This window comes from Zingiber officinale, chromosome 5A (genome assembly GCF_018446385.1).
Source record: "Zingiber officinale cultivar Zhangliang chromosome 5A, Zo_v1.1, whole genome shotgun sequence".
NCBI classification, from domain to species: Eukaryota; Viridiplantae; Streptophyta; class Magnoliopsida; order Zingiberales; family Zingiberaceae; genus Zingiber; species Zingiber officinale.
Window position 1 is genome coordinate 93,079,520 of NC_055994.1, and position 21,405 is coordinate 93,100,924.

General features: G+C 42.0%; 1 protein-coding gene across 1 annotated transcript; it reads right to left on the reverse strand.

The window, feature by feature from the left end:
- Positions 1 to 223: 223 nt before the first annotated feature.
- Positions 224 to 2,748, reverse strand: LOC121979802 (cytokinin dehydrogenase 5-like). Its single transcript, XM_042531793.1, has 4 exons — positions 2,160 to 2,748; positions 1,945 to 2,072; positions 1,331 to 1,857; positions 224 to 808 (listed from the first exon to the last, which is right to left on the reverse strand). The coding sequence occupies exons 1-4, from the start codon at positions 2,746 to 2,748 to the stop codon at positions 469 to 471; spliced, it is 1,584 nt and encodes a 527-aa protein (XP_042387727.1). The 3' UTR covers positions 224 to 468.
- Between the last annotated feature and the right edge of the window lie 18,657 nt (positions 2,749 to 21,405).

The window sequence follows — 21,405 nt, forward strand, 5'->3', positions numbered from 1 at the left end:
TTGGAACAAACTGCATGTGGTCCTTGCTGTTACTTCACTGATCAATCAGAGTTTCCCTCTCACTCCATTTCAAAGAGACAAGCTTGAACAAATTGATTCAATGGAGATTAGAGAACAACAGACATAAAGTTCGATCCAGTTCCTGTGCAGTAATGTGTCCATGGACACATCTTCTTGATAGTTCTTATTGTCTGCATCTCAGAAACCATTCACACAGTGTATGTCATCATCATGGCCCCAGCTCTGTCTCATTGGTTACCAAGACTGAAATATCATGGAAATACAAACTATCCAATGCCTAAGCTATTGTTATGTAATATGTACATATCGACGCGACCATACAAAAAAATATATGAATCATTAGGTAGGATTAGGACACTTCTAGGTTGGCCTAACTTGCCTTGTGCTATCAATTTGCAGGTATGGAATAGCAATTAGCAGCTGATGCTTCCTTTTGGGTGGTCCTTCTCATGTATGGAACAGGGAGGAGGGAGATGAGGAGGGGTGGAAGATCCCATGGCCTGAGCCCAAGATGTGCTTCGGGTCGAATTCAACCTTGCGCGCCACGAACCGGTTCCATTTAGGACCAAAATGGTCGACCCACTCTCCCTGAGTCTTGTAGTGAGGAAGGTACTGCTTGATCTTGATATGGGCACGGTGGCAAAATTCTAGTATCTCCCGGTTCTGCTGTTTTAGGTGTTCTAAGCTCTGGGTTGGGTCGTCAGAGTTCGGTAAGGCCGATCGGAGAAAGGCAACCAAGTAAAACACATCCTCCTCAGGCATCACCGCAGAGCTCCTCTCATCCCACCTGCAAATCAAAGAGCTTGATCATGTTAATACTCTTCGCTAATCAAGTATAAAACAATTAGCAGCCATGCATCCTGATTGAATTCCAAGTTTGTGTGTGTTATTAGATGTTTAAATCAGTTCATTATCAATCTCTTTCAGGTTTTAATTTGTTTGTTGAAAGCACCACCCAAATTGGAATTGGAGATAGATGGAAAGCTGCTTTATTTAAAGGTTTGTGTGGGAAATGTTATATCAATAAAATAAAATGCATTATCTATAATCCTCAAAAAGATGCAAAAATTATTGGCTGACTAATTTGTTGCTTCTGAAGAAAACATTCTCATGTACGTGTAGAATTTTAAATTAGAGGTGAGAGTGGTGGACCTAAAAAATCTCTTAGGTTATCTTTTGCATATTTAAAGTGGTTTTAATTTTATGTATTGTTTAATTAAGGGGTTAAACTCGTGCCCTTTTGTTTATTTATTTATTTATTTATTTTCTATTTAAAAAAATATTGGATGCTGCATGCGGGTGTTCATACTTGTTCTTGTTCATGGGGTAGATGAGGACGGGGCCGCCAGTGTTGTTGCCGAGGATCCCCCGGAAGACGCCGGAGTCGAAGTCGGCGATCTGCGACGCCGGCACGAAGAGGTTGAGCCATGGGTGCGGCACGTCCCACAGCCCCTTACTCCGCAGCCTCTCCTCGGCCCGGTGAACCCGGCCCAGGAACTCCACGTACGTGAGGTCCGTCGTGAATTCCGTCGACGGAATATACCTCAGCCGCCGCAGAAGCCTCTCCACCGCCCCGTCAACCTCGCCGCCGTCTTCTTCGTGGTAGTATTTCGCCATCTCCAAGCAGTAGAGCACGCGTTGTTCTCCGGCGACGGAGCCGATCTTGACCGGATTCTTGGGCGAGAAGAAGGACGACCTCCAGTTGTTGATTAGGCCCTCGTCGACGATCACCAGCCCCTCCACGTAGTCGAATCTCTCGCCGTCCAGCGCTATGAGCCGCTCCTGATCTCGCGTGAAGGCCGCGAAGTCGGAGTACAGCACCCGAATCCACCTCGCCTGGTAATAATTAGTCAACAAATAACTCATTAGTTCCTAATTATCGGTGATCAACAGGTAATTAAAGTTAATCACGATGATTATTACCCTCTGTGGAGCCCGCTCCAGCGCGATGCGTGCCCTTGTGATGATCCCGAATTGGCCCAGCCCACCGAGCACGGCGTTGAACAGCTCGGAATTCTCCTCATTCGAACACGTCACCACTTCTCCCTCCCCTAAAATTAAGGTTCAGAATTTTAATTTTTAAAATTTGAATTTGATAATTATTATTATTTTTAATTTTTGTCGTTGAATTTATTGACCTGTGACGACGTCGAGCTGGAGGACGTTGCTGATTTGGGGCCCATGGTGGAAGGCCTGTCCGCTGACGCCGGCGTTCGAGAGGGTGCCGCCGACCGACAGGTGGAGGTAGTCCGTCCACGACTTCGGCGCGAGTCCGCCGTGGCTTAGCGTCCAGCTCAGCACGTCGGTCCACGAGTCGCCGCCCCAGACGTCCACGTAGTGCTGTCCACCGGCGTAGACCGGAGTCGGCCTGTGGCCGGGGAGGCGGCCGCGGGCCATCTCGACAACGAGGCCGGCCGGCGCGAGGGCCTGGCCGTGGGTGGAGTGACCGCAGCCGCGGGCGGAGACCGGGAACGACCCCGCCGCGTGGGCCGAGCGGATGAGGCCCGCGACGTCCTCTGCGGAGCGCGGCCGCGCTACGGCCGTCGGCGCGGCGGTGAAGAGGGCCCCGAAGTCGGAGGAGGAGGCCGCCAGCGCCGGGGGGTCGAGGCGGACGACGTCGCTGTCGAAGAGCTGGAGGAGCGGCTCCGCCGGTGCCACGGTGAGGCCGACGGTGGCGAGCAGGCGGCATATGAGGAGCAGAAGCAGGGCGTGTCTCTCAATCGCCATGCCTCGTTCGCGGTGGCGGAGGGTGGCGGTGGCGAGGAAGAGGGCGGGGGAGTATTTATAGGAAGGCGTGGAAAATTAATGTGGTGGTGGGGGAACAAAATCTTGGGGTGCGTGGAGTTTATATTGCTAACGTAATACAAGATCGCGGTTTGGAGATCCACCGTAATTATACGCCGCGTAAGTATTTTAATATTAGCCAACTATTCCAATTCAACCCCTCGTACTTTACCTTCTTTTAAAACCACATCCTTTAAAATGTCAAAATTATTAAAATGATAATAGTTATTATGGAATAATTTCGAACAACAAAAAAATTAACTCAGTTCGTTTACAATATTAATAATAGTTTAAAATTGCAAACAACAAGGTCTGAAATGCAAATTTTATCTTCACTAAGTTTATATTCAAATAAGAAAAAGGGAACGAATGCTGCAAAGATTCTCGCTGTGTCATCGCCACACGCAATGAGATCGCACGTTACGTAATTAATTAATCTTTTCCTTATTTTAATTTCTCTTCCATTAATTGTTACTTAGTCATTTAGATTCCGTTGTGATTTTAACACTAAAAAAACATAAAATAGAGACGAAATTTATGACGGAATGAACTTATAGTTGAAGCTAATAATCTTGGGACCAAGATATACAATCTTTATAGTGATTTAGAGGTTGTCTTTGGCTTGTACTTGTGTATCTCGATCGACTATTAGGTTAAAGTTTTAAGGATTATAAATGTCTTTGGTATCACCAAATAAAGTGTGATGTGAATATAGGTTGAGGGCAAAGAAGAAATTTGAAGGAGAGGGGAGGGTATTTTGGTCAATGACTAACGCTTAAGAGGGAGAACATTGTAGCAAAAGAGGGGGGTTGGGTTCGTGGAGGTGGCCGCCGCAAAGAAGCTTCTTCCTCATTCTCACGCTCCTCGCCGCCGGCCATCGGCGGCCCTCCTTTTCTTCCTACGGTCATCATCTCCTCCTCTGCTACGTACTTGCACATAGCCGCGAGGTCATCAGCTTCCTCATTCTCACGCTCCTCGTCGTCGGCCATCAGCGGCCCCCCTTTTCTTCCTCCGGTCACCACCTCCTCCTCTGCTACGTACTTGCACACCGCCGTGAGGTCATCAGCTTCCTCCCTCTCATGCTCCTCTCAAAGGGCGACTCCGACTGCTCCCTCTTCCGTCGCCAGCCCCCTCACGCGAGGCTCCTCGTCGGCACTGGCCGCCAGCTGCCAATCCTCCTCTCCTCCACGCCACTATCACACGCCGTAAGACGTCGTCACCACTGGACCGACCTCGCTGCCCCCAAGAACCTCTCGCCGGAGCCGCCTCAGAGTCGTCCCCCTTTCTCCCCCTCGGCACGCCATAGCCCTTCTCATCCCGTCACCGCTATCCGCCTTCTCCGACACCCATTCAGCCACCCTTTAACGCCACTACAGCCAAGTCCGACATTTCTCCAATCGTTGGCGTTGCCTCCAGCACTGATCCGACTGCTATCGCCGCTGTAGCCGATCTAATCGTGTTCCGCTTCCTATGTGTTTTAGCTTCTGAGCCCTCGCAGCCAAGGGGCTCTGATTTGATCGTGCTCCGCCTTTGCTATGTTCCGGTCTGGTTGTGTGGCATATCTTGACTTATGTGCTGATTTCATATATCGGCTTGCGTGCCAATTTCATGTCCCCGCATGCGTGTCGATCTCATGTCCCGGCCTGCGTGCCGATCTCATGTCCGGCCCTGCGTGCCGAGGTCGCATCCGATTTTGTGTCACCGCGTCTGGCTCCGCGTCGTTGGATCCAACTCTCCGACCTGATCAGAGTCATCTACTCTTCCGGGTCCTGACAACTCGAGCAGTGTCCCATCCGAAGGCGCCCCCTGGGCTAGGGTACGTTATCGTACTCACTCTCCATTTATTTTATTATTCCAGTATTAGTTTATTACTTATATGTTCGTTGGATCTGCCTCGAGCCTCGGGGTTCCAGGGACCGGGACAACCCGGTCGCTGGCTGCAGGTAGCGTTGACCAGAGGACTTTTGAAGACTTGGTCAACACAAAAGTCATCTCAGCATACCCCCCTCTGGGACATCGTGACTTGGTCAACATTCTCGCCACATCACCCGATGGTCCATCTGACTCAGATTCCGGACAAGATCAATTTGGCGCCGTCTGTGGGAATCTTCTCCACCTATTCTGGGATGTAAAGATGGACGACGTCGGGAGGTTCTCTATCATTATCATAGTTCCGGAGGATCTCGACGAACATATTATCTTCTCCCCTCACTCCACCGGTATTCGGGAGTTGAGGGATCGAGTGGAGCTTTAGCTGGCCGACAGGCTGGTTTTTCCATTATGTTTTTTCCCCGACTCCATGGGTATTCGGGAGTCAAGGGATCAAGAAAAACCTTTAGTCAGTTGGCACGACTCCTCGATCAGGTATGTTACAAGCTCTGCTCCCTTTTTAGGGTTATAGGAGCTGCTATAGCTCCATAATAAGAGAGTAAGATCCTAGTTCTTTGATCAAAGACTAGGACCTTCGATTTTTGATCGGACACTAGGGGCCTAGCTCCCCGCTCATACACTAGGGGCACAACCCCCCGCTCATACACTAGGGGCACAGCTCCCCAATCATTGACTCACAGTACGACTTCCCGATCAGGATCTAGGGGTCTCGCTCTTTGATTACAGGCTAGGGGCCTTACTCTCCAATCATGGACCAGGGGCCCAGCCCCCCGATCAGGTGTGTTATAGGCTCTGTACCCTTCGCCATGAGGCTATGCATCCTCTTACTACTACAGGCTCTGCACCCTTCACCATGGGGCTCAGCATCCTCTTACTGCTATAGGTGCTTTACTCTATTATTATTATATGCTCTGCATCCTCCACCTGTTTTGCATCCTCTTACGTCTACAGGCTCTGCTACCTACACCCGCGGTGCTCTGCTTCCTTTTATGGGTACGGACTCTGCTCCCTCATATGGCTATGGGATTCACTCCCTTGGACGATCAAGGTTCAGATTATTCTCTCCCTGACTCCGTGGACATTTGGGAGTCAAGGGATCGATACTATTTCTCTCACTGACTGTACGAGCATTTGGGATTCGAGTTAGCCGGCTGACATCACTTCGCGATCAGGTATGATAAAGGTTCTGCCCCCTCATATTGCTACGAGCTCCGCTTCTATGGGCTTCAAGGCTTATCCTCCCCCGTTCGGGGTCGAGCTATCGCCACTGGTCTTGGACTAGAGTATCACCACCGGTCTCGGATCGAAGTATCGCTAACGATCTCTCGGTCAGGCTTCCAGATCAATTCTTGATCGGGCTTTTAGACCAATTTTCGGTCAGGCTTCCAGACCACTTCTCGGTCGAGCTTCCAGATCAAGTCCTGGTCAGGCCTCCAGATTGCTTCTTGGTCAGGCCTTCAGATTGTTTCCTGGTCAGGTCTCCAGATCAAGTCTTGGTCAGACCTCTAGATCAATTCCTAGTCAGGTCTCCAGATCAAGTCTTGGTCAGACCTCCAGATCAATTCCTGGTTAGGTCTCCAGATCAAGTACTGGTCAGACCTTCGGATCACCTTCCAGTCGGGATTCCAGACTTTCGTCCCAGTGCGAGTTATAAGTGAGCATGCTCTCACGCCCAACGACCTCTCGGTCGAGTTCCAGACTCTCGCCTCAGTGCGAGTTCTAAGTGAGCATGCTCTCACGCTTCCAGACTCTCGTCTCAGTGCGAGTTATAAGTGAGTCTATTCTCACGCTTCCAGACTCTCACCTCAGTGCGAGTTATAAGTGAGTCTGCTCTCACGCTTCCAGACATTTGCTTTAGTGCGAGTTATAAGTGAGCATGCTCTCACGCCTCCAGACTCTCGTCTTAGTGCAAGTTATAAGTGAGCATGCTCTCACGCCCAACGACCTGTCCGGTCGGTGTCCCAGACTCTCGCCCCAGTGCGAGTTATAAGTGAGCATGCTCTCATGGCCAACAACCTGCCCGGTCGGTGTCCCAGACTCTCGCTTCAGAGCAAGTTATAAGTGAGCATGCTCTCACGCCCAACAATCTATCGGTCGGGATTCCAGACTTTCGCCCTAGTGCGAGTTATAAGTGAGCATGCTCTCACGCCCAACGACCTCTCGGTCGACACTCACTCCTCACTCGCCGCTCTGCCCGACACTCATCACACTTGATTCACTTGCCGCTCTGTCCGGCACTCTCAGTTCACGTTTTCGCTCACCGCTGTTGCTTGGTCGGTACTTACTACTCACTTGTCGCTCCGCCTGACACTCATCATTCGCATTTCGCTCATCGCTGTTGCTTGGTCGACACTTACTGCTCACTTGTCGCTCTGCCCGACACTCATTATTCGCATTTCGCTCACCGCTGTTGCTTGGTTGGCACTTACTGCTCACTTGTCGCTTTGCCCGACACTCATCATTCGCATTTCACTCGCCGCTGTTGCTCGTTGCTACTCGGTCGATACCCACTTCCCCCCTTGCTTGGCATTCGTATAACCGCCTGATTGTTCTACTCATGTTCGCGCTCCATCCACAGGCTCTACTTGCGTTTGCGCCTGGTCCACATGCTTTGCTCTCGGTCGCTTCCAGTCTCTTGGAATCCACGCCCGACTTGGGTCATAATTCTTCACTCCCATTCACACTCGATCCACGGGCTCTTCTCCCATTCTCAGTTGGTCTCATGCTCTGTATCTATCCAGCGCAGGCTTCGCACCCACTCGACATTCTTTCGATCACACGACCGACCTTCTCTTAGTCGACCGATCAGTATCGCTTGGCCATCTGCTCGGGCGTTTGCTTTGCACCGCTCGGCATTCTCGACCACCGGGTCGCGATTTACTGTCGCTCGGTCGACACTTTTTCAATCGCGCGCTCACCCGTCCTTCGTCTACTCACTCAGCGTTATCTTGGTAGCATGTTCTGCAACTTCTTGATTGCCCAGTCATAATTTATTGTATTTCGGTCGACATTTTATCGATCACGTGTTTGATACTGCTCGCTCATCATCTTCCGACTCGCTCGGTAGTCGCCTTATCGCCTGGGTACCATTCAGATGTTCAATCAAATTCTAGGTCGGTAGCCGTTGTATTCGACACTCATAACTTGGTCGACATTCATAGCTTGCAACTCACTCGTCGTTCCACCTTGCACTCGTCGTCCATGTCTCGTTCATCGCTCTATCATGCACCCGCTGCTCGTGTCTCACTCATCGCTTTGCCTCGCATTCGTCGCCCGTATCGCTCAAGCGTCTTCTCGATATCACTCGGTCTCCCTCAGCATCTGATCGATCGTTTGCTCGACATGCGCTCTGCACTATTTCTCGTCGCTCGCTCGATACTTTTTGAGTTACTTGCTCAACATCACCACAGCTACTCATTCGACGTAATAAGACAAGCCCAGTGCTCTGATTCCGCGTTCGGTAGTAATTATGTTTTGAGCTTGGTCTAGTCAGTTGGACTTGCGCCTCCTTCGACTAGGCTTAAAGGGGACGCTTGTGATGTGGATATAGGTTGAGGGAAAAGAAGAAATTTGGAGGAGAGGGGAGGGCATTTTGGTCAATGGCTAACTAGGGCTTAAGAGGGAGAACCCTGTAGCAAAAAAAGGGGGGGCTGGGTTCGTGGAGGTGGCCGCCGCCAAGAAGCTTCTTCCTCATTCTCATGCTCCTCACCGCCGACCATCGGCGGCCCCCCTTTTCTTCTTCCGGTCACCACTTCCTCCTCTGCTACGTACTTGCACACCGCTGCGAGGTCATCAGCTTATTCATTTTCACGCTCCTCGCCGCCGGCCATCGGCGGCCCCCCTTTTCTTCCTCCGATCACCACCTCCTCCTCTGCTACGTACTTACACACCGCCGTGAGATCATCAGCTTCCTCCCTCTCACACTCCTCGCAAAGGCCGACTCCGGCTGCTCCCTCTTCCACCGCCAGCCCCCTCACGCGAGGCTCCTCGCCGGTGCTAGCCGCTAGCTGCCAATCCTCCTCTCCTCCACACCACCATCACATGCCGTAAGACGCCATCACCACTAGACCGCCCTCGCTACCCCCAAGCACCTCTCGCCGAAGCCGCCTCAAAGCCATCCCCCTTTCTCCCTCTCGGCACGCCATGTCCCTTCTCATCCCGTCACCACTGTCCGCCTTCTTCAACACCCATTCAGCCACCCTTCGACGCCATTACAGCCAACTTCGGCATTTCTCCAATCGTTGGCGTTGCCTCCATCACAGATCCGACGGCTGTCGCCGCTGTAGCCGATCTAATCGTGTTCCGCTTCCTATGTGATTTAGCTTATGAGCCCTCGCAGCCAAGCGACTCTAATTTAATCGTGCTCCGCCTTTGCTATGTTCCGGTCTGGTTGTGTGGCATACTTGACTTATGTGCTGATTTCATATATCGGCTTGCGTGCCAATTTCGTGTTCCGGCCTACGTGTTGATCTCATGTCCCGGCCTGCGTGCCGATCTCATGTCTCGGCTCGCGTGCCGATCTCATGTCCCGGCCTGCGTGACGATCTCATGTCCGGCCCTGCGTGCCGAGGTCACATTCGGTTTTGTGTCACCGCGTCCGGCTCCGCGTTGTTGGATCCAACTCTTTGACTTAATTAGAGTCATCTACTCTTCCGGGTCCCGACAACTCGAGCAGCGTCCCATCCGAGGGCGTCCCCTGGGCCAGGGTACGTTACCGTACTCACTCTCCATTTATTTTATTATTCCAGTATTAGTTTGTTATATGTTCGTTGGATCTGCCTCGAGCCTCGGGATACCAGGGATCGGGGCGACCCGGTTGCTGGCTGTAGGTAGCGTTGACCAAAGGACTTTTGAAGACTTGGTCAACACGAAAGTCATCTCAGCACACCCCCTCTCCGGGATATCGTGACTTGATCAACATTTTTGCCACTTCATCCGATGATCCATCTGACTCAGATTTCAGACAACATCAAATGAAAGACTACTCCAATAATACTTGTTATCGGTTTAAATTATGCATCGACTATAAAAGTACACTCGAGATAGTAATTCTTGGTCAACACGATACTAGATTTTAGAACCTTAATATACATCTCCCATTACATTATAGTTACCTTACAGTTTTGATATTATAGTATTTGTTTCACCATGTTAATTGATTTCTTTGACATTTATAGTTATTTTTAAAAAATAATTAACTAAAACCATTTTTTAATGTAAAATCAAACCTAATTAAAGAGCAAACAAACAATGAAAATTTTGCATCAAAGGAAACCATCAAATAGTGATGGGAATGGTGACACAACAACAATCTTTCTTAAGTATTTTTGGTTTTGGCGACATTACATATGACATATAACATCTAAACATAACATCGAATGTAGAAAATGTCCCCAATCGATTAATCAAGATAGTTCACCTTTTATGAAAAAAAACTACGAATCAATCATGATTAAGTCGAAGTCAATTCTATTATTTCTGAGTAGACAAATTATATGCAATAGGCATGGATGAACAACAGGACCACCATGTGGCTTGTCTCGAGCTTAATGTAGATGCATGCACTTGGAGATTGGGTCTCTCTTACACTAATGTAGTGGGTCACATCTTCTTCTTCTTCTTCGCTTTTGTCTACTTCAATGATGGAGAGCACTCAAAATTATAGATTGGTCTTAAGATGGTAGGATCACATTCGCTAGTCCATGACATTGTGTTTGGTATTAAAAAGGATTCAAGTGAGCAAACTATATGTTGAAAATGAAAGAAAAGGATAGATTCTATGTCCAATTGGGAAAAAAAAAAACTATTTGTTCAATGAATCGATAATGACTTTTTGGCAACTTAGTGTCTTCTCCTTGTTCTTGACCCTCTGTTTGGATGGGGTGAGGTAAGGTTTATTAATGGAAAGGGATGGAAGGGGAAGGGAGGGGAAGGGAGGGAAAGTAATATATTTATCTTGCCCTTGTTTGAAAGGGAGGGAAAGTTCAAAGGGATGGAAATGAAGGTTAAATATACAAATTTACAAAAATATCCTCTTATTTTTTTAATAAATCTGCATGTGAAAATATAAATAAGGTTAACATTGGGATAATTTTTCCTTACCCTTCCTTACACCCCAATTTGGGGTGTAAGAAATTTCGCTGATTCCCGAGCATGCAAGGGGAAGCTTTACCCTTCTCTCCCCTTCCCCTTCATGGCTCACTCTCTCCCAAACAAGTATAAAAATTCTTTTTACTCATATTTACCTTTCCCTCCCCTTTGCTCACCTCCTCCCAAATAGAGGGTAAGGGACAACGGATCTATAATCTTATCTTTGAAGTTATAAGTATCTATATACAAACTAAAGTTGTATGATTATATGAATAGTTGTGTTTGCCCTTAATGTAACTAAGGATACAACGGATCTATATATTTTTTTGGCAATAGGATCGATCGAACTCAAATCCAATAGTTGCTATTTGAATTCAATCAACTCGACACTACCTAAGTCAAAGTTTCCTAATAAAATAAAATTACGAAGGACCATGAGATCCCTACTACCCCAAATTAAATGCGAATATCCGATCATTGCTACCCAATAGCACCCTACACCGAATAGCCCTCGGAAAGACTTTTTAGCCGAAACGAAAAGTAACAATTGTATCATAGAAAAGAATGAAATAGCTTTTGAAAAGGTGACATAGTCTCCAAGGATTGATCCATGACCGCACCAACATCACATACAACACTAGGGTTTGTCTATATACAAACATAGGTGATGAGATTGATAATGATTTATTGAAGTTATAGTGTCTGTATACAAGCTAAAGTTGTATGATTATATGAACAATAATAGTGTTTGCCTTCATGTAACTAGGGACAGATCAAGTATATATATATATTCATGTAACTAGGGACAGATCAAGTATATATATATATATATATATATATATATATATATTATATTTGGTAATAGATCGAACTCAAATTCGATAACTTGACACTATTCAAAGTCAAAGTTCCCTAATAAAATAAAATTACGACACACAATGAGATGGCTTACTACCCGAAATTAAATGCGAATATCCAATCATCGGTACCCAATAGAACCCTACGCCAAATAGCTCTCGGAGAGACTTTTTAGCCAAAACGAAAAGTAACAACAGTATCATAGAAAAGAAGGAAATAGCTTCTAAAAAGGTGACACAGGATTGATCCAATGTGACTGCACCATCATCACATAGGACAGTAGGGTTTGGTTTGCAACTTTGTGGACACCCGCGCACCACAAGCACACATCCATACCTCAGAGATCCCGTAGAGGACCAAGAGATATTATGAACTATATGTGTGATCTTTTGACAAGGCATCGGCTTGTGGTGTCGTCCATGGACTCATATGATAAGGGACACATTCTTGTCTTTGTTCACTTGCTCTTCTTATCACTTGTTTTACTTTTTGTAACTTTAGTGTCATCATCATTATCATCATCCTCTTCTTTAAGGCAGCATGTGCGATCATCATGTCACAACTTAGGTTAAAGGGATCAGCTCATCGATTGAATGTTATCGGTGAGATAATCTACCGAATCCTAAATAGTTGAACCAAATATATATGACTTACCAATGTTAAAGTTGCAATGTATCACGTATATTTGATGAGTGCACACATCTTTGAATCGTATTAGATTCGAGGGGACATGCATACCAACAAGTACAATGACTTGTTATAATCGGTTTATATGCTAGACGAGTGCTTCTTTCAAACGACTAATCATTTCGAGACAAAAGGAGCTTTATTTACCCTAACTGATCAAGAAAGAAAGAAAAAAAAGATGACAATGACAAGCACCATGAGTGAAGCTAAGGATATATGACACTTTTGCAATGCATGATTTAAAAGGTAGGGTAGGGTTCGCTATCCCTTATATGTTTTTAGAAATAAGATGGATACATGAATAAATCATGTGGGTGTTTTTAAATTGTTTTTTTTTATTTTAATTGGTACTAGGTATTCAATTTATTTTGATTAATCATGTGGATGACCGGTTCGATCCTACGAAAATTTTTTATCAATCATTAGAATAAATCAAGAAGTACTTATAGTGAACAGTTCATCAGCCCAGTATTCTTAAGTTAATCGTCCATTAAATGAAAATTTATTCATTAATTTATCAAAACTTAAACTTGATTTGTAGATGTATAAAAAATTAAGAAAGTACCCTCTTGATAAACCATTATCCCGGGAACATGAATATTGATAGGAGTGGAAGAAGTGGAAGATGGCACAAAAAGGCTAGATGAATGTTGGAATGCCTTTCTTAAAGTGGCAACAATTATCGGTTCCAGTCCAATTCTCGACCAGTCATTTTTTTTAATGGGAGTTTCACTCGACTAATTTGGACCAATCAATACTCAACTAATTTGGACCAATCAATTTTCACTATATAAAGGATGTAAAAATTTGATAACTTGCACGTCACGGGCCCATCTGACCATCTCAACTTGCATATTTAGTAGTGTGTAAACTTATGAAAGAACAGTATTATATTTATTCATAAAGTTAAATAATTTATTAAATTAAATAAATAACTTGAATATATATTTTTAATTAGTTAATATTGAAATGATGTTTAGTTTGAAAATAATATCGAATAAAAATTATAAATTATATTTATTAATAAAATTCTTATTAAAGTATAAGTAAACTTATGAATAAAGAAACACTACAATAAATATTCGTGTTAATGATGGAAATTTTCGTCACTATATTAGTTTAGCGATGAAATTATGATGAATTATAGTAGTCGAGATATATTGCATCGGAGATGATTTTACTAATAAAATTTATATTCCGTTGTTATCTAGCCATGGAATAAACTTTCGTAGTTTAATTTATCAATGAAATTGTAAATTCCATTGGTAAATGGAGCTACGGAATTAGTGTTTTTGTAGATAAGTAACGAACAAAATGTTCAACGTTGCATCAGTTGCAACGTTAGGAAGATGAAGGGGGTGCCCATTCACTTTCATCTTCCTCTATTAAAGCATCGGTTTATAACTAATGCTTGCTTCCTATTTATACTGGCGTCCAAGAGCAATCGGGGGAAAAAAGGGGTAAGTGTGACGGTGATCAGTGCGATGGTGAGCAAAAGAGAACATTCTGTGGTCGGGTTTTGGTTCGTGAAAAATTTGAGGAGGTTTCAAACGGTGATCTTCTCGGCGATAGTAGTAACGTCTTTGCCGGCATCTTCTTTGATTTCTTCTCGGGAGATCACTGTGAGTGTTTACAATTTTATTTCCTGTTTATTTCATGCATATAATAGGCAACAATGGTATCAGAGCGATGCCTAATGCATGAAACTTGTCTCTTCGTCTGAAAAATGCCTTTGTTGTCGTCGCTAGGCAAGATTACGACTGGGTCACGATTTGCTACCGCTGTCGAGCCCCGAGAGGTTGCTAGCTATCGGCTTCTTTGGCTGAAGAGTGCCGCTTTGCTGATGCCCAAGCTGACCTCTAATAATCTCTTGGACGTGTTAGAATGTATACTAAAAGCCTAGCTTTTTGTATAAACATTTATTTTGAAATGAGAATCACATTTGTCAAATGTCTGCATTTAGTTAAATGCAGTTGCCCATTTAATTTATATGGTAGATAACATAGTGTGTGGTGTCACACAGAAGATCATGTTATCAGTTCCTTATAGATTATAAATAGAAGCTTATAACCAAGATGGATTGGGACAAATCATTGGAATGGTTGTAGTGTAATTTGGAACTAGTTTATCTTGACTATAAAATTACACTAATACACTATGTGTGTATGGAGCAGGATCAATTGAGGTTATTCCTTTTATACTGATTGCATAAAAGAACAGAATCTCTGTTATTATGGATGTGCGTACTCTTAATCCCAATATAATAACAAGCATATGTACTTAGTATTTATTTCTTTAATTTATCAAAGGGTGAGATTTATTCGTTAAATCAATATGCCCGATAAGTTGGGAAATAATATTATTTATATGGTGTGTTGTTGATTATAGAAGGAAACTGTGTCCTATTTATTAGGATGATGATGTCTCCTTAAGGAGCTTATAAGGATTGTCATGTAAACCCTGCAGGTGGACTTAGTTCCGACATGACAATGAAGTTGAGTGGTACTACTCTTGAAACTAGATGTTAATTAAGTGAGTTGTCAGTAACTCATTTAATTAATGGACATTCGATATCTTAAACACAGGGAGATTAACACACTCATGATAAGAAGGAGCCCATAATGTAATATGGGACCAGTGCGGTAGTTCAATAATAACTCTTTAGTGGTATGAGTTATTATTGATGAACTTGAGTTGGGTGTTCGGGTCAAACACAGGAAGCTCAAGCTCATTAGGAGGCCAAAACTAATTCCTCCTCTAGGTCCCTGTTGTAACCTCTATGTATAAAGTCTCGCATCCACCCAAGTCATCCTTATGGCCGACCACATCCTTGCTTGGTGCCCAAGCAAGGGGTCGACCACCCCTTGCTTGGTGCCCAACCAAGGGGCCGGCTAAGATGAGTTTAAAAGTTAGTTTTTATTTTTTTAAATCTTTCTTTTTTAGCCATCTACAATGTTTTAAAAGAGATATTTTAAATTTTAAAAACTTTCCTTTTTTGAAGTCATCCACATGGTTTTAAAAGAGAGTTTTAAATTTAAAAAATCTTTTCTTTTGTTGCCATCTACAATGGTTTAAAAGAGAATTTTTTTTTTTGTTAAAACTTTCCTTTTTTTCAACTATGATTTAAAAGAGAGGTTTTAATTTTAAAAATCTTTCCTTTTTGTATCCATCTACAATGTTTAAAAGAGAGATTTTTAATTTTAAAACTTTCCTTTTGTAGCCATTCACAATAAGAAATTTAAAAGAGAGATTTTAATTGTTGTTAAAATCTTTCCTTTTTAACCATTACCAAGGATTATAAAAGAGGATAGATGGGGCCTTAGAGGAAATAATCATCTACATAATTTCTATTCATCTTTTATTCTCCTTGTGGCCGATCCCCTCATATTCTTATTCTCCCCTTGCTTTCTCACCTAAGGCCGACGACATCAAGAGGCTTCAACCATCTTGTGGCCGGCGAGTTGCAAGAAAGAAGAACAAGAGGTGGTGTTCCTAGCTTTGATCCCTTGGTGGCCGAAAGTCTTGGAAGAAAGAAGGACTTGGGTGGTTTTTGCGTCTTGGTAGATCGTCGCCCACACGACGTCCAAGAGGAGGAGAGGAATACAGCAGAAGATCAAGAGGTCTTTAAAATACAAAGAAAGGTATAACTAGTTAATTGTTTCCGCTGTGTCCTAATTTATTTTTCCTTTGTATGGATCCTGAAGTACCAACACAAGAGGCTAGCGATTTTGTGCTTTGATTAAGGTCTCTGTAGTTTAACCTAGGGTTTACTATAAGGAATTTAAATATTCAATTTCTTTGAAAGACTTTGACTAGGAAGTGCACTACAACAAAAACTGCGACAACACCCCTACGACAACGGTTTTAAGAGAAAGCGTTACGTATTTACTCAAAGACAACGGTTTTTGCCAAAACCGTTGTCTTTGAACTCCCCATTAAATATAAAAGACAACGGTTTTGGAAAAACTGGTGTCATTGAGCGATTTTTTTTGAATCAACAACACTTTTTACAACGGTTTTCTAAATCCGTTGTCTTTAAGCGCTTTTTTAGGGGCTACGACAACAGTTTTGATAAAACCGTTGTCTTTAACTTTATTCGTTTCGTCATTTCCCTCTCTCCGTAAATCTTTTCGGCGCCTTATTTTCCCCTTCGCATTCCCGAACCCTAAGTCATTTTTCTTTCCCTCTCCCCATACCATCTCTTCACGCCATCCTGTCAACCGCGCGACAGTAAGGGGTGTCGTCTCCGCTGGATCTTCCTCCACGATGGTGTGCTTTCTTCTCGTTTCTTGGTGAGCGGGTTTCTAAGCTCGACGAGTACCTTCCACTGCTGCTTCTTTGGCTCTTTGACTCCGTATTTCACATGCATTTTCTCTTCCAATCTATTCTGATCTTCTCTTTGCTAGCTTTCTTCCTTTTCCTTGCTGCTGTGGCTTTAGGGTTGGTTTCCCGCTCTTTGGTGGCCTTAGCTGCGGATTTGAGTGAGGAATGGGGGAGTTATCGTGGGCGACGGAGCAGTGAGCGGATAGGGCCCGCCGCCAAGTGGTTGCGGGGACTTCTTGGCGGGAAGAAGACAGGCATCGGCGAGCTCCCGGCGGACCACAAGGAGAAGCACAAATGGGGCTTTGGCAAGTCCTCTCTCTCTCTCTCTCTAGACTGCAGGAGCGATTGGCGAACACTACAGAGAGGTGTGGATCGACGAACACAGTTTTGTAATCTGAGAGCAGCAGTGATTCGTCGACGGTTACGGGTAATCAATAATCCTTCTTTTGTCATCTTCTTCGTCACCGATTCCCTAAAAACTAGAGTTTGAGCTTTTGATCGAAATCTGATTTTTACTCTTTTGGAGGCCCATATTTGAGTTAATTTTAGCTTTTTATTCTCTTCGATTGCTGACTCTTGCCCTGTTGATTATTATCGAAATTTGGTTTACATTGAAGACGATTCCCCAATATGTTGGATCAGTTCGAAATTGATATTATCGCTCCGCGCCCAATTCATGCTTTTGTTGTTTTTTTCTTCCTATATCAAGGAACTTTAGTTTGACAGTTATTTAACACATTCCTAAATGATTCTTATTTCTGTAGTTTTTTCCTTCCTGGATCAAATTATTCTTAGCTATTACTTTATTTCCTATTCAGTTTTATTTAGAGTGTTGTCCTTTACACCTTTAATATTCAGCATTACTGTCACCCAGTTTGACTCGAACCAATATGCGGTATTCTAGCATAATCTACCGACTTTCATATGTACATACATTTTAAACAGATTTTTGACAGATTTTCAATCATCAAAGAAGCATTGCATTTGTCAGATAAGCCTTCTTTCTCATTGTATTGTAAGTTGTTATAATTCATTGCTCTTTTGTAGAATAATTTGATTTTGTATACTTTTTTAGTGAGGGTTAGTTTGAATAATCAACTAATTTTAATTTTGATTTCTGATACAAGGATATGAATTTAAGGATTTCAGTTTATTATCACTAAAAACATACATATGAAAGTTAATATTAGCAATACCAAAATATCCTTGAATATAGTATTTAATATTAGTGTTTTAACTGTTGTGTGCTCCTTAATCAAATGCAAACAATATTATAGATAATGTTTGATAGTTCAAGCAATTAAGTTTGGTGTCAGAAATTATACCATTGGTAAGGAAAAGTATTATACAATTTGACAAATTGAATTAACTAAAGGTTTGATATCTATGTTCCTGCATATTTTATTTACCTTCTTGGTGTTCCCATTCTATTAAAATGCAAATAAATTTCCTCTACCTTTAAATAACACTTCAAAAGATGGCTGAACTTCATTTGAGATCATTTTGAATCATTTTGTAAATTCTATGGTTGATGATTTTCTTTTTTATCCCTCTCTCATTTTAAAATCAGTTCTGAATTCTTCTTTTCTTTAGTTCCTGTATCTACTGCTAGTTTTTATTACATTAGTTCCTATTTTTAGACCATTAAGTCTAACTCCCTCACTGTTTAAGTATAAATGCAGGTGCACATGGTAGTTTCTTATGTCACTTTCTATAAAAAGTTTAAAGGTGATTGATATGATGCACATAGAAGTTACCAAGACAATTCTAAGTTGGTTAAATTGCTTGTATTGCATAAGTTTGTATTGCATAAGTTTTATTTCTTACAGACTATAAGTTTGTATTGAATAAATTTTTTTAAGGGTTTGAAAATTTTCATCTTGTGATTGCTCTATTTTGACGCGTGGAGGCATGTTCTTCTTTGGACAATCGATAATTTTGATGAATGTTGTGCTATTCATGTTTCCAATTATAAGAGTTATCTTAAAATTTTTTCTCTAGTTTCCTTACCGAAATGTTGTCTTGTGAAACTCTTCAGTGATGCTTTATTGAAAGAAATTAAGGCGACAGTAGTTCGACATCCAGATACTTTGACTATAAGTGGCTCAGCTTATTGTCCTTTATCAAACACTTAGTTTATTGATGATTTATGAGCCGAGTAAAATCATTGGTATAAGATGGAAACTATAAAAGCAGGCAATAAGGGCTATACTTCAAAGATTTTGGTTGTCACGTACAATCGACATACGGAGGATGCAGATGACCAATCAAAGTTTAGGATACTTCTGGTAAGTAGTATGAATTTACATCTGGCAGATATTTACATGGTGAAGTAATAATAGCATCAAGTTGTGCTAAATAAGAGGTACTAGACTTGGATATCCAAAGTAATTATGGTACTTTCTTTGCATCTAACTCATTTTCACAGTGAAGAGTTTATCTAAATTTAAATATTCTAAAAGTGAAAAAAACTTAAAGTCATTCAAGTTGTATGATATCCTTTGCATGATGTTTAATGCAATTTTATTAGATTTTAATGGTTCATATTTGTTACAGAACATTCCTTGTATTCCAGAGCTTTGTACAGCATGGGAGAGAACTTATTACCTCTGAGGTAGCTTGGCAACTACTTTCTATTTTAGCCAAAGAACGTAATATGCAAAGAGTGGATCTTATGTTCATCCAAAAACTGCTGGATAACCTTGTCATAAAGGTAACATAAAACAAGAACTTGAAAAAAACCTTTTGACAGATCATACAAATACTAAATCCTGAAATCACCAGTCATTTGTTAGTTTTACACTTTTCTTAGATAAATTGTTTTTAGATCTTTGTAATTTCAAGTCATACCAGAACTCTGAACTGGATGATATGCATTAGTCACCTGAAAATATCTTTCATTTTATCCCTCTCATTTTAAAAGCAGTTCTAAATTATGCTTTTCTTTAGTTCTTATATATGTTGTTAATTTTTATTACATTAGTTCCTATTTTTAGACCATTAAGCCTAACTCCCTCACTATTGAAGTATGAATGCAGGTGCACATGGTAGTTTCTTATGTCACTTTCTATAAAATGTTTAAAGGTGATTGATATGGTGCACATGGAAGTTACCAAGACAACTCTAAGTTGGTTAAATTGTTTGTATTGCATAAGTTTCTATTGCATAAGTTTTATTTCTTAGAGATTATAAGTTTGTATTGCATAAGTTTGTATTGAATAAGTTTTTCTCTTCCGTTTTACAGACATTGAGTGTTATCCTGGAATTCTGGAAATCCTTCTCTCATGTCCAGATATTAGAGCTATGCAAAATATTTATTCTCTGGTTACAATTCATGCAGTACTTACTACAATTCTCTTTTTTCTTATATTTTATATTTTTTTTGATAAGTTTTGTTTAATTTTTCTCTTGTAGATACGTAACTCGGGCAATTCATGAGGCTTGAGATTTTTGATGCAAGGAGTGAGCTTTGTTAGGTTCTATCTTGCCTTGCTAATGTGTAAAAGCCATATGGAGAACAATAATGGAAAACATGTGATTTATGGTTTGATACTACTAAGTTTGATGAGTACAACTCATTTTGTATATTTTAGCTGTCATATTTTGGATTTAGTTTTGTATTGGTGGTTGTTTATATTAAATAAAGATTGGTTGTTTGGTATTATCATGTTACATCATGAACATTAAAGACAACGATTAAAAACGTTGTAAAAAGTACGTAACCACACCGGATTTTTTTTTTTTTGTAAAAAGTGATAAAAGATAATGGTTTTATCCGTTGTAAAACATATTAAAATTATATACCACAACGTTTATATCTATTGTAAAAGAGTCTACCACAACGGTTTATATCTGTTGTAAAAAGAGTCTGCCACAATGGTTTATATCTGTTGTCGAAATTATCTACCACAACGGTTTTAAAACGTTGTCGTATCCTTCGTAAATAAATTTTGAGCATATAAACAAGAACGGATAAAAACCGTTGTCGAATGTCTATAAAGACAACGGATTTAAAACCGTTGTCGTAGGGCAATACATTCTACAACACCCTCAGTTACAACGGTTTTTTGACCCCACGACAACAAATAATATCCATTGTCGTTTGTAGTTTTTGTTGTAGTGGTGGTGGATGATCCCATACCTAAGAAGGCCGAGTACCTCACCAACGACCTGGCAGCCAATCCTTGAAATAGATATTTAATCAACTTCTGTAATATGGTTTAACTTCTGATGAACACATGGGTTGAACTTGGATTAATAATGTTAAGTTTCATTTGCAATCCAAGTTTAACTTCTGAAAAGCACATGAGTTGCTAGGAAAAGTTCTGTGCTTGTACAAATTTTTGTACAGGAGAAACAGAACGGAATTCCGAGTAGCGCCAATAATTGGTATCAGAGCTAGTTTTATGCCTCTGTGTATTTAGTTTTCAGTTAAATTATGCACTTTTCATACATAAATTTAGGCAGAATAATAGTAGGATGTGCAAATAGATTAACTATGTGGTTGCAGACATCATAGTTCCAACTATTATGACCCTATTGTGTTTGTGTGTTATTTGGACCCTCGGGCATGTCGAGGGCATTTTATGTGTGTGCATGATTGTAATTGTTAAATACAGCAGGAGCTGTATTAGTTTTAGGATTTTACATTATTTTCGATCTAGATTACATGTACATTCCCTTATGGAATATACGATCGATAAATGTAAAATTTTATTTTTGTCGCAGATCGTATCCTTGCGAGGCGTGGTG

Excerpts from the sequence above, each read along its gene's own strand:
- LOC121979802 (XM_042531793.1), bottom strand. The coding sequence starts at position 2,748 with ATGGCGATTGAGAGACACGCCCTGCTTCTGCTCCTCATATGCCGCCTG. Across the intron at positions 2,073-2,159 it reads CCAGCTCGACGTCGTCACAG|GGGAGGGAGAAGTGGTGACG; the intron begins GTCAATAAATTC and ends CCTTAATTTTAG. Across the intron at positions 809-1,330 it reads TACCCCATGAACAAGAACAA|GTGGGATGAGAGGAGCTCTG; the intron begins GTATGAACACCC and ends TTTGATTTGCAG.